The sequence below is a fragment of the Eptatretus burgeri genome, chromosome 18 (assembly GCF_056783735.1).
Source record: "Eptatretus burgeri isolate ZD-2024b chromosome 18, Ebu_testis_v1, whole genome shotgun sequence".
Lineage (NCBI taxonomy): Eukaryota > Metazoa > Chordata > Myxini > Myxiniformes > Myxinidae > Eptatretus > Eptatretus burgeri.
In genome coordinates, this window is record NC_140978.1 from 39,952,386 (window position 1) to 39,965,376 (window position 12,991).

The 12,991-nt window shown below is 46.1% G+C and overlaps 1 protein-coding gene across 4 annotated transcripts in view; it reads right to left on the reverse strand.

Annotated features, from left to right (window-relative positions):
* The window catches only part of LOC147008944 (uncharacterized), a 60,375-nt gene that overhangs the window by 20,347 nt on the left and 27,037 nt on the right, over positions 1-12,991 (reverse strand). For all 4 annotated transcript variants that reach the window (XM_085864267.1, XM_085864265.1, XM_085864266.1 and 1 more), the window contains 2 exons: positions 11,917-12,115; positions 11,295-11,513 (listed from right to left, as the gene is read on the reverse strand). In XM_085864267.1, coding sequence (XP_085720393.1) covers positions 11,295-11,513; positions 11,917-12,115 — 418 coding nt within the window. The remainder of the gene's footprint in view (positions 1-11,294; positions 11,514-11,916; positions 12,116-12,991) is intronic.

Below are 12,991 nucleotides of genomic sequence, written 5' to 3' on the forward strand. Positions count from 1 at the left end.
GTGACCTCACCGTGAAGGACGCATTCTACGCCACGCTCGAGTCTGTGGTTGATCAGTGCCCCAGACGAGATACACTTCGAGTCTTGGGGGATTTCAATGCATCGACTGGAACTGATAAGGATGGTTATGAGACGCGTGTTGGTCCCCATGGGTCAGGAACTATGAACCAGAATAGCACCAAGTTCCTGACTTCGCAAGAAGTCATTTGAATTTACCATCGGTAGGCATGGTCTGCTTTGATGGTTTTGCTTTTACCAGCAGATGTAGTGACGTTCATCATGTTCAAATTTGTGAATCTTTTTGACTTGTTCGTACGAATGGTGTCATGGAGACTTCTGGGAGCAACCGATTTTCCACGAACTATTCGTTGTAGTTGTTGTCCACGCTCTGAGGCTGTCACCAAGTCATGTTGGATGTCATTGCTTGCTACATCGTTGGTGGAAATACATACACGTCTTCCACCTTGCTGACCAAATGGGTTAAACCACTCAATTTGATCTTCTAGCTTTCAGCCATCGTGCTAATCTTTCTTCATTCTTTGAGAGGCCCTGTCGCCATGGGACTTGGAACCACTGTGTCATTTATACCATCTGTTGAACATCTTTGGATGGACTCGCTCTATCATTGAAGGTAATTATAATCATCCACCGGTCAATGGCAGTCTGAGTCATTGTTATACCGATGATTCCCCCTGAAAGCTCAAAATGATCGTTTGAACAGATATGAAGGTTCCAATCATTTTCTCTTTCAGCTCGGATGAATTGAAGAAGGGTCTGAACCATGTCGAAGTACTACTTCCAGAACATGAATTTTGCATTACATTCTCCGGCTTTCTCTTCGAAGAACTCTTTTGATGTCTGTGATAAGATTGTCGGAGTTGTCATCGAAAGCTTTCACTGCTTCTGGAGTGCCATCGTGGTTCCTTTCTTTGAAGTGTGTTGCTATCGAAGCGAAAAGTCGGTCGACAACTTGGATACTGCGTTTTCCTTTGCTGTTGTGCCAGACTTGGAAGTTGCGGAAAGAGGATTCTCCACATGGCTTCCATGGTGAGTTTGTGAGCACGGACTGTTCAGTTTCAAGATTTACCTTGGTTATTTGATCGGAAACACACTCACTGTACACGCCAGCTTCAACCCAAGTATCAGTGAAGCCAGACTGAGAATACTCAAGTATGACACTGCATATCTATATATTACTAAAACTCTCATCTTGTGTGTGTGTATACATATATATATATATATATATATATATATATATATATATATATATATATATATATATATATATATATATATATATATATGTACGTATGTATGTATGTTCCTGAAATACAGCCAAAACGGTGCAGGATAGCGCAAAAATTTTAGGGCCACCTTACTCACCATTCTCCTGCGGTGTGCAGTATCAAGTTTCGTTCAAATCGGACAACGACAAAATTATTAAAAAATCTATTCCCGATTCAGTCGAGTACTCTTCGGGAGAATTTGATCAATGGAAACAACCTCAGTGGGACAGTTCGCTGGAGCTATCTTTTGTTTTTTTCTTGAAATGATTTTTTTTTTTAATCAACCGCTGTCACAACGGGAACCCAACGGGTTCATGGGTCGTCTAGTGATTAATACATTTCAAATTAAACTGGGCAGCAGTATGTGTTTACTTCGATATATTTACCATGTGAACATGTTGAAAGTGAATAAATGCCTGAATCAGGCCACAATTACAGAAAATATATATATATATATATATATATATATTATTATCAATTTGCAAAATAATATAAAAAAGTGGGGGGGGGGGGTGGGTAACATTACTTTGGAATGGTGGCAAGCCTGGCATTGGCTGCATGGTTGGGGTGGTGGCTTGGAATCCTCAGGTCCTGAGTTCAAGCCTTTTCTTTCGCTGAATTAACACCAGGTGGGGTTGACTCAGCCTGTCATCCTTCCGAGGTCAGTGTGCGTGTGTTCAAGGTTTGCTGGTTATAAATAATCCATGATTTTTGTGCTCTGGTACGTGAGGATAATTTTAATGCATAAAACTCCTCCATGGGACTTGATTCTTGGAAGATATGGGCAATTTTATAAGATGTTCAAACCTAAACCGAAACAAATTTTTGGCAAAAAACAAACAAACAAACAAAGAAAAACCTTACCTTTTGGTTTCCTGAAGGCCGGAAAACTGGATTATTGCAATAAGTGGGTTTTACATGGATGGGGACATGACTATCTACAATTTAGTACAATCTGTGCATATGTTGAATAAATATTGGTGCCTGGATGTAGAATTTATCAAATTTTGAAATATCTCGAATCGCGTACATGACGAGCCACATAAACGTGCTCCTAAGTCGGTCGTGTAACCCTTCAGAGAATGACAATCAGGTATTTCTCGTCCCAAAATGTCTCCTCTCACTAAATAAATCGGGTTTCGGGATAGACTGATGCATGAACAGATTCTATGAAATGGCTCCCTGGTTTCCACATGAAGGTCCCAAACCCCTCAAGAGAAGAGTGCAAGATCAGCATTTTAAGCATCATTCTTGGACATGTGTTTTTTGCATTCAGGCTTCGTTGGTAAGACAACGGTAAGGGAAAGGGAGAGAGGGAGAGAGGGAGAGAGGGAGAGAGGGAGAGAGGGAGAGAGGGAGAGAGGGAGAGAGGGAGAGAGGGAGAGAGGGAGAGAGGGAGAGAGGAAGAGAGGGAATGGCAGAAAGGTGAATGAAGAAATATGATAAAAGGTTTTTTTTTTTTTTTATTTATTTTTTTTTTTTTTGTATACCTTGGTCGAGGCTCGTATGAGAGCTAACACACAACTCACAGCAAGGAGGCATGAGACAAGAGGGGCGGGAGTGGAAGGGACAAAACAGTGGGGAACAGACACATTAGGTGAACTGTGGAAGGGAGAGGGATGGGGATGGGACGGGGAACATGGCGAAGAGAAGATGGACATTTCAGGGACTTTCAGGAAGGAAAGCAGGAGAAATGAAGGAAGTGGGCTTGGGTGGATTATCGGGGGTAGAAAAGATCGAGGATTTGGATGGGGGAAGATAAGAGGTGGTGGTGAACAGCTGTTTTGAAAGCCTGGAGGGAAGAATGGGAAAGAATAGAGTGAGGAAGTTTATTCCAAAGGCGGGAAAAAAGAGGAATGAAAGAGTGAAGATGAGCAGTGATACGTGATTTTGGTAGTTTTACCAGAAGGGGGTTGTTGGCGGACCTTGAGCGCCCTGTGGAAATGTGGTGGGGACAAATCGCAGAGAGAGCAGGGGGGCAAGGCTGGAGAGGAGTCGGTAGAAGACAGAAAGACCACCGACCAACCTGCGGTGATTGAGTGAGAGGCCCAAAGACTCAGCTTCATTGCGGGAGATGCCGATGATCTTAAAAGTCCTGGTTTCGACAGCGTGAAGCCGAGAAAGGTGGGAGGCAGGAGCACCAGCCCAGAGGGGAGAGCAGTACTCCATCAGGCTACGGACAAAAGCTTTGTAAGTGGTCAGGAGCTCAAGAGGGCCGAGGAAGGACTTAGCACGACGGAGGATTCCCAGTCGGCGACTGGCTTTTGAGGCGAGGTTGAAATGTGACTTTCCCAGGAAAGGTCATGGCAGATAGTGAGACCTAGAAGCTTGAAGGAAAAGACCTCTTCCAGAGGATTGTTGAGAAAGTGGATGGGGGGGTGTTGTAAACGGTCCTTTCGAAGAGACATAGTGAGAGTGTGAGATTTGTCTGGATTGAAAGACATGTTCCACGTGTTGGACCAGTTTGTGATTTTATCCAGATCTGCAGTGAGTGAAGAAGCTGCTGCTTGCCGGTCTGAGGGATGACAGATGGTACGGCAGAGGGTGGAGTCGTCGGCAAAGAGAAATAGAGGATTTTCCAGAGAGTCCGAGAGATCATTGATGAAAACCAGAAAAAGAACAGGGCCCAGAACGCTACCTTGAGGAACTCCAGCCTGCACAGGAAGAGGGGATGAAAGAACTCCATTTAGGGCCACACGTTGACTGCGACAGGAGAGGAAGTCTGCGAGCCATGAGTGGAGATGGCCTTGAATACCATGGGAAGAGAGTTTGGTGAGTAGGGCAGGGTGCCAGACTGTGTCAAAAGCACGTGATATGTCCAGGGATACGGCTCGGATTTCCTGTCTGGCATTGAGGACCTCCATCCATTGATGGGAGAGCAAGAAGCAGGATATACAGGGTAGAGTGACCTGGTCTGAAACCAAATTGATGATTGGAAATCAAGCCATTGGAGAAGAGGAAGGATTTCATATCTGAAGCGATGATGGATTCCATCACCTTGCTGATGACATATGATGACATATGATGACATATGGTATCGACATATGAAGATTACAGAATGTAGAGTGGAGTCCTCTCCAGAGCAGGCTCAAAGTATCCACCTTCATTTCGGTAAGGGGTCACGATTCATGGACCAAGCTGACATTTTCTGTTCTCAAAGTTTTGTGTTGAGGGCTTTCTTCAGGATCGTCACTGAACCCTGGACAGATTCCAACTGCAGTTCGTTTGAAATCATATTCCCAGGGATGGTTTTTAGCACACCTGTAAAGTAGTTCTGGGGAATTAATGGGATAACGTGTTGTCCGTCCGTCCGTCCCTCCAGAAATACTTGCAACTTCTTCTCAGAAACACCACATACGATTTGAATGAAATTTGACCACAACCTTCAACACTCATGATGGCATAAAGAAATGAGGACGTCTGAAGGGGTCTCCAGAGGGGAGTTTACCGGGGGAGGAGTGGGTTACCTCCCCGAATAAGTATTTGCTTCTTCTTAAACGACACATACAATTCCGATGAAACTTGACCACAACCTTTATCACCCGTGATGTACCAACGTTTGTTCGTGGCATTTCAAAAAACCATCCATAGGTATTTACTTTCTTCTCTATTATATATTTTGTGGATCATCCATGCCTTCCAGTGGTTGCCTGGTTATCTTATCCAGCCACTACCAGGTGAGCACCCAGGGGTATTGCCTCTGTATTTAATATCTCTGTGAGGTTCTTTGACATCATTCCTGTCGGTCCAGCTATCACTGATATAACTTTGGCATTCTTCAGCTTCCAGGATCTTCTCACTTCATTATTGAGATCTTTGTGTTTGGACCTTTTCTTGATTTCTGCATCGTTTAGTCCAAAATCACTGCTATTATCACCTCAATAAGGAATGCCTTCTTCTTTTGTTTTTGTACCCAAGTGTGATATTTGGTGGCATTGCTTTGTTTTTGATGTTCACCCCCGATGGGATCATTCATTCGTACGTGAGCGGTAGGTACTGCCATGTTTTGAGTGAGGAATTTTGGTTCTTTTTCCCACAAATTTTCTGAAAATGGGACATCAAAGATATGTCAACGGATTACATTATAAACTCTGTTATGTCATTGTGTGTGCAGCTGTTCTGACATGGGTTTGTTTTTGTGTGTGTGTTTGGTCATTAAGCTTTACTAACCCCACCTCCAGCCCTCACCTTTCTCTCTTCTGCTTTTTTTTCATATATATCTCTCACTCTCTCTCACTCTCTCTCACTCTCTCTCACTCTCTCTCACTCTCTCTCACTCTCTCTCACTCTCTCTCACTCTCTCTCACTCTCTCTCACTCTCTCTCACTCTCTCTCACTCTCTCTCACTCTCTCTCACTCTCTCTCACTCTCTCACTCTCTCTCTCACTCTCTCTCACTCTCTCTCACTCTCTCTCACTCTCTCTCACTCTCTCTCACTCTCTCTCACTCTCTCTCACTCTCTCTCACTCTCTCTCACTCTCTCTCTCTCTCTCTCTCTCTCTCTCACTCTCTCTCTCTCACTCTCTCACTCTCTCACTCTCTCTCTCTCTCTCTCTCTCTCTCTCACTATCTCTCTCTCTCTCTCTCTCTCTCTCTCTCTGTCTCTCTGTCTGTCTCTCCTTTCTTGTCCCCTGCTGGCTGTTGGTACATTGTGTGTACTGTTATGGCTGCTCTGTGCTTCTGGTCGTGAATTCCTGTCCTCTGCCTTGCTGTTTGGTGTTTCCACATTCCCTTTTTTCGTTTCCCACGTTTCGTGTTTCTCCTTTTGAACTTTTCCCCGTGTTTTTTCCTTTCTGTCTGGAGAATAAAGAGAGGGAGAGAGCCCACAGAGTCGTGTCGAGAAAATCGTAAGCCGAAGTCCTGGCATGGCTGCCGGGAGGTTTTCTCGCTCACTGCGACCGTGTTCTTTATTGTTCTCGATTTTAATCGATTGATATCTTGGTGTTTGTGAAATGCCTTATTCTTTCGGTTAAGTTTACTTACTTGTTTTCTTGTGTTTGAATGATGGGTGAACGTTTCCTCATTGTGATGTTTGAGTCATTAACTCGTAAACACGTTGTGTTTTGTATCCCTCTCAATGAGGTGGAAATGAACGATGTACTTTCCACCATTGGTAACATCGTTGGATCACAGAACATTCATGCTGCTTGTCACATAAATAATAAGTTTGTCATGTTTGTGTTTAGTCCTGCAGCGTCGTCTCATATTTCAGATAAATTGTTCAAATTTGCATAAAAGCACCAAAATTGGTACACATCTAGAAAAATGTATTCCGAACAATTCTAGATATGGAGCCACCCGAGATTGTGCCTTGGTCAGCTTCGACGACCATTTTCCAAAATGGCCGCCATTCGACTTTTGCGAAATTAGCTATATGCTCTTATTTTCTTATTGTATTGGTGGTAGATATAAGGAAAGTGTAAAATTCAGTAAATTTTTTTTTTTTTTTTTAATACCTTGGTCGAGGCTCGTATGAGAGCTAACACACAACTCACAGCAAGGAGGCATGAGACAAGAGGGGCGGGAGTGGAAGGGACAAAACATTGGGGAACAGACACAGGTGAACTGTGGAAGGGAGAGGGATGGGGATGGGACGGGGAACATGGCGAGGGGAAGATGGACATTAAAGGGACTTTCAGGAAGGAAAGCAGGAGAATTGAAGGAAGTGGGCTTGGGTGGATTATCGGGGGTAGAAAAGATCGAGGATTTGGATGGGGGAAGATAAGAGGTGGTGGTGAACAGCTGTTTTGAAACCCTGAAGGGAAGAATGGGAAAGAATAGAGTGAGGAAGTTTATTCCAAAGGCGGGAAAAAAGAGGAATGAAAGAGTGAAGATGAGCAGTGATTCGTGATTTTGGTAGTTTTACCAGAAGGGGGTTGTTGGCGGACCTTGAGCGCCCTGTGGAAATGTGGTTGGGACAAATCGCAGAGAGAGAGCAGGGGGGGCAAGGCTGGAGAGGAGTCGGTAGAAGACAGAAAGACCACCGACCAACCTGCGGTGATTGAGTGAGAGGCCCAAAGACTCAGCTTCATTGCGGGAGATGCCAATGATCTTAAAAGCCCTGGTTTCGACAGCGTGAAGTCGAGAAAGGTGGGAGGCAGGAGCACCAGCCCAGAGGGGAGAGCAGTACTCCATCAGGCTACGGACAAAAGCTTTGTAAGTGGTCAGGAGCTCAAGAGGGCCGAGGAAGGACTTTGCACGACGGAGGATTCCCAGTCGGCGACTGGCTTTTGAGGCAAGGTTGGAAATGTGACTTTCCCAGGAAAGGTCATGGCAGATAGTGAGACCCAGAAGCTTGAAAGAAAAGACTTCTTCCAGAGGATTGTTGAGAAAGTGGATGGGGGGGTTTTGTAAACGGTCCTTTCGAAGAGACATAGTGAGAGTGTGAGATTTGTCTGGATTGAAAGACATGTTCCACGTGTTGGACCAGTTTGTGATTTTATCCAGATCTGCAGTGAGCGAAGAAGCTGCTGCTTGCCGGTCTGAGGGATGACAGATGGTACGGCAGAGGGTTGAGTCATCGGCAAAGAGAAATAGAGGATTTTCCAGAGAGTCCGAGAGATCATTGATGAAAACCAGAAAAAGAACAGGGCCCAGAACGCTACCTTGAGGAACTCCAGCCTGCACAGGAAGAGGGGATGAAAGAACTCCATTTAGGGCCACACGTTGACTGCGACAGGAGAGGAAGTCTGCGAGCCATGAGTGGAGATGGCCTTGAATACCATGGGAAGAGAGTTTGGTGAGTAGGGCAGGGTGCCAGACTGTGTCAAAAGCACGTGATATGTCCAGGGATACGGCTCGGATTTCCTGTCTGGCATTGAGGACCTCCATCCATTGATGGGAGAGCAGTAGCAGCATATCTAGGGTAGAGTGACCTGGTCTGAAACCAAATTGATGATTGGAAATCAAGCCATTGGAGAAGAGGAAGGATTTCATGTCTGAAGCGATGATGGATTCCATAACCTTGCTGATGATTGGGAGAAGGCTGATTGGTCTATAGTTACAGGGATCTGTTTTTGCACCTTTTTTATGCAGGGCAGTGATGTTAGCAGATTTCCAAGCAGATGGCAGATGACCTTGGGAAAATGAGAGGGTGAATAGAACAGAGAGAGGGTGAGCAAGAGCAGAAGAGCAGGCTTTGAGGACACGTGGGCTGATGCCGTCTGGACCGGTTGCAGAATCTGACTCGAGGTTTGAAAGCAAGCTCTCCACCTTGTCAGGAGAAAAGGATACAGAGTCCAGGGACAGTTGGGTGCGACTGGGTAAAGTGGGTAGAGATAGTGATGGGTTTGGGACACAAGATTTAGCTGCAAACACCGAGTTTAGACATTCAGCTTTATCACGTGTGGAATCAGCAGTGCGGCCATTTGAGGTAAGGGAGGGGATGGAGGGGGAACATACACCAGAAACAGATTTGATTAAACGCCACCAGGATTTTGAGGAGGGAGAGAGATTTGAGAGTTCAGACTTGAGATGAGAAAGATGTTGTTTTCTGGCTCTCCTGAGGGTAGCTACACACTTGTTCCGAGCTTTGTGGAAAGAACTGAGATTGCCCTCAGTTGGGTTTGCTTTCCATGAGGCAAAGGCAAGTTGTTTCAGGACAACTGCCTCGCCACAAGCTTCAGTAAACCAAGGGCGGGAGGAAGGGTAAGACAACTGAACACGAGAGGGGATAAATCTGTGCATGAGGGAGAGCAAGTTTCTTGAAAGAATTCCCAGGATGAGTTGATGTTTGAGAAAGTAGTGATAGGAGACCAGTCTGTAAGTTTGATGGCTGCTCGGAGACCCTGCCAGTCGGCAGGTGAAATGCCAGACTCGACGGCGGTGAGGTGGTTCTCTGATAACAGCCAGAGAGATGTCCACTTTAATAAGGACGTGGTCAGAAGAACCAATTGGAGCGAAGGAAGAGCAGCAGATATTGTCAGGGAAATTTGTCAAAATCAGATCCAGAAGAGATGGAGTACCATTGGTTGAGATCCGGGTCGGGAAGTTGACCGATTGAGTCAGTCCCAATGAGTCACAGAAAGCTTTTGCTGATGTCCCATGGCAGGTGAGAGAGGTACCCACCTAGCCAACTGCCGTGATGTCAATTGAAGTCGCCACATAAGACGAAGGCACCTCATGGATGAGAAGATAGAACATGGTCCATGTTTTCGGAGAGTGAGGTGTAGATGGAGTCATCACTGTTCGGTGGACGGTACAGTACACATATAAACATGAGGTGGGAGTGGAGGGGAAGCCGAAGCCAGAGGTATTCCTGGGGGTGTGGGGGAGTGAGAGCAGTGCAGGGAGAGTGAGGAATAGAGTCTTTGATGAAGAGAGCAACACCTCCACCAGGACGAGGCTCAGGTCTGTCATACCGTAAGAGGAGTAACCAGGGAGAGATACTTGGGAGTCAGACACGTCTTGGGAGAGGAAAGTTTCTGTTAGGCAGATAATGTCTGGTTTGTCAGTGGCAACCTGCATGGAAAGATCTGAAAGGTTTGAGCGAAGGCCCCGGATATTTGAGGTCCACACTTTTAATGAAGAGGTAGGGGAGGAGGCTTTTGGTGCAGGAGGTGGAGGGGGCGGGGGAGGGTCGGACGAGGGACGAGGGGAGGTAAAGAGGGTTGCTGAAGGAGTGTGGGGTATTGCAGAATAGCGAGGGAGGGGCCGAATGAGGAGGAGAAAAGGCTCTGTGGTGCTGTGAGAGAGGGGGGACAAGAGACAAGGAAGATGGCAGTTGAGGATTTGAGGAGGTGGAGTGAAGAGATGGAGGTGAGAGGGCAGTGGAGGGAGGCAGGTTGGTGGATGAGAGGGGGGCAACTTAGAGAAGGAAGAGTGAGGGGGATGAAAGGTGGGAGAAAGGTGAGGGGGAATTTTTGAAAGAGGTGAGAGGGAGGCTTGGAGGGAGAAGAGTGGGATGGTTGCTTTGAGAGTGAGAGTGAGGGGTGAGGGGGGTGAGTTGGCACTGAAGTTGGAAAAAAAGAATGGTTGATGGAAAGCGAGCATCCATGGCAAACTGTGGTTTTTAAAAGTTTTAGGTCAGAGATGCGATTTAACACAATTCTTGATGGAAGGGAGAAGGTATGGGAGGGAGAAGGTGATGCCGAGAAAAAATAAATTGGGAAACTAGAAGGGGAGTGAGTCCAGCGAACACCTTTGCCAGGCTGAACAGTTTACGTGTTGTATGTAGGCCAGATGTGGATTCGGACCTGAACCAAAATCTAATCGGCTTGATCTTGTCACCGAACCAACTCATCCACCAAGTTCCGTCCGAACTCGTTGACGTTTTGAGGTATCGTGCCATACAGTCGATCGTCTTAGGGCCCATCTCTCAACGGTGAAGAAGCACTAACAAAATTAACACTCTAGAATCTGGATCCGGATCTTCACCAAAATCTCATCAATTCGTCCTTGTCACACCCCGAACCTGCCCACTCAATTTTGCCTGAATCAGTCCATAATTTTTTGACAAATGCTGCTCACAGACAGACAGACAGACAGACAATCACACAAACAAAGGTGAAAACACACAACCTCCGTCCAGAGAGCGATATCCAGTTCAGGATGTTCAATGCGACCAAACTAGTGAAGATCCATTTTAGGATGACTATGACCTGTGCAAGGTAACCTCGTTTGGATCTGAAAGATTACCTGCATGACCTCACCAGGTATAGCTCAGTTGAAGAATGACCTTTACGGCCTAGAAATATAAATGCTTGGCAGGGAAATGAAATCCGATGTTGTCGGTGACTCGTTTCTTCACCAGAACGTAACCATCCTTTTGGGATCCGTACGTTGGACCACATGACGAGTCTTTTCAAAGAACCAACGAGGACACCGTCGTGCACTTTCCCAGCAAGATGGCAGCTCTGCGCATAAATGTCCCGATACATTCCGCGTTCCGACCAACTCGAGACGAGTGGAGAGATGTCGAACGTCGTTACGATATTTTCAACTAAAACACCCCCTTTCGCCACATGCTCTCGCTCTCATCAGCCACGGCACGACAGGATTTTCAACTTACCAGGCACCGGTTTGGCCTGACGGGCAGTGGGCGCACGTTCCGTCGTGTGCCCGGCAGCTGGCATTTCCTCGACACGCAGGGCAGGCTTGCGAGCAACCGGTCCCATGCCATCCATCAGGGCAGGGAACGTCGCAACGAGAACCGTTCCATCCTGGAGCACAGGATTCACAAAGGCCACTGGTAGTTTCGCAGGCCTTTCCTTCCTGACACCAACCACACCTATGTAAACAAGGGTGAAGGGATGAGGAACAAGAGACTACAGTATGCAATTTTCTCAATGGGGACTTCCTTGCACAGTTCATTTACCAATGTGATCCATCAATTTTAATTTCTGCATCCGACGCGCCACGTGAGCCGGTGGTTGTTTGGTTGAGGAGATAAAGACTCATTTATTCTTCCATTGGTTGCTGTGGGTTCAAATTCCATGGTTGCTCACTCGTGCCATCCTGAACTTGGCAGGTGTGACGAGTACAGTATTGCCAAATACCCCTTAAACACGAGTTCAGCAAGGCCTTGCTCCTGCAGACTAGTTTACAGTGAACAATATACGCATCATAAAATCACTGTGAGAAGATAACATTTAAAAAGTGAAAGGTAAGGACCTCAAGGAGCAAGTACTCACCTGAGGCTACATTTTGGACCATAGAGCCCTGGAGGGCAAGTACTTTTACAAAGAAGTCCTCGATAGCCAGGAGGACAAATGCAGACCCCCGTCGTCGCATCGCATCCACCTTTCTCACACATACAACGGAACTGGCAAAGTTGACCCCAGCGCCGTGGTCCACACACGCAGCGGCCACTACGCTGTTCACAACCGACACCTTCGCAAAGACAACAAGAAGAACCGTTTAGATACTTTTCGACCGGGTTGTCACTAAACTTGTTATTTAAATTCCAGTCACAATTCTGCTCGAGACACCTCTGGCACCAAGGGTGGACGGAGCTTGCGTTTCCCCTCCCATCTCTTTGTCTGTCCGTCTGTAACTTGTAAAATTGAAGATTCGCAAGTGTAGTGGTTGGTCTGGTCTGTTATTGTCTGTCTGTCTGTCTGTCTGTCTGTTTGCATGTCAATCGCCTACAGGCCACATTTGTACTCCGATCTTCACGAAACCTCACCACCTGGAAGAGGTAGTGACAAACCGGAAGCTTTTTTGATTTTGAGGTCAATAGGTCAAAAGGTCAAGGTCACATAAATCATCCATTTTTCAACCGATTCACATGATATCTATGTGTGAATATTCTGCACATAAAACTGAAAAACACGGGCGGATGGTGAACCCTCGTTGACGTGAAGTCTTGGTCGACCCCTGGGAGTCTATTAATTAGGTACCACTTGAATATGAGTTTGTCTTAATTACTTATTATTGCACCTTGACTACGTCTATCACCTCCATTAATAAAGGACTATTGGAACATACCCTTCACACTTGTAGCTCTTTGAAGCCCTTACACCTTTGAGACCGCTTAGACCATTTAGACCCCTTTAAACCATTTTCAACCTTTTAAACCCTTTGGACCATTTAAGACACTTTATAACCTTAAAACCTCGAAGATCCTGAAAACCCCATAAGAACCCTTAGTCCCCGAAAACCCAATAGAGCCCGTTAGACCTTCTGTCTGGGGAACTTCTGAAATAACACTTGAGGTTAATCAGTCATAATCATAAGGACCTCATTGGTAAATCACTCTCCACCAAG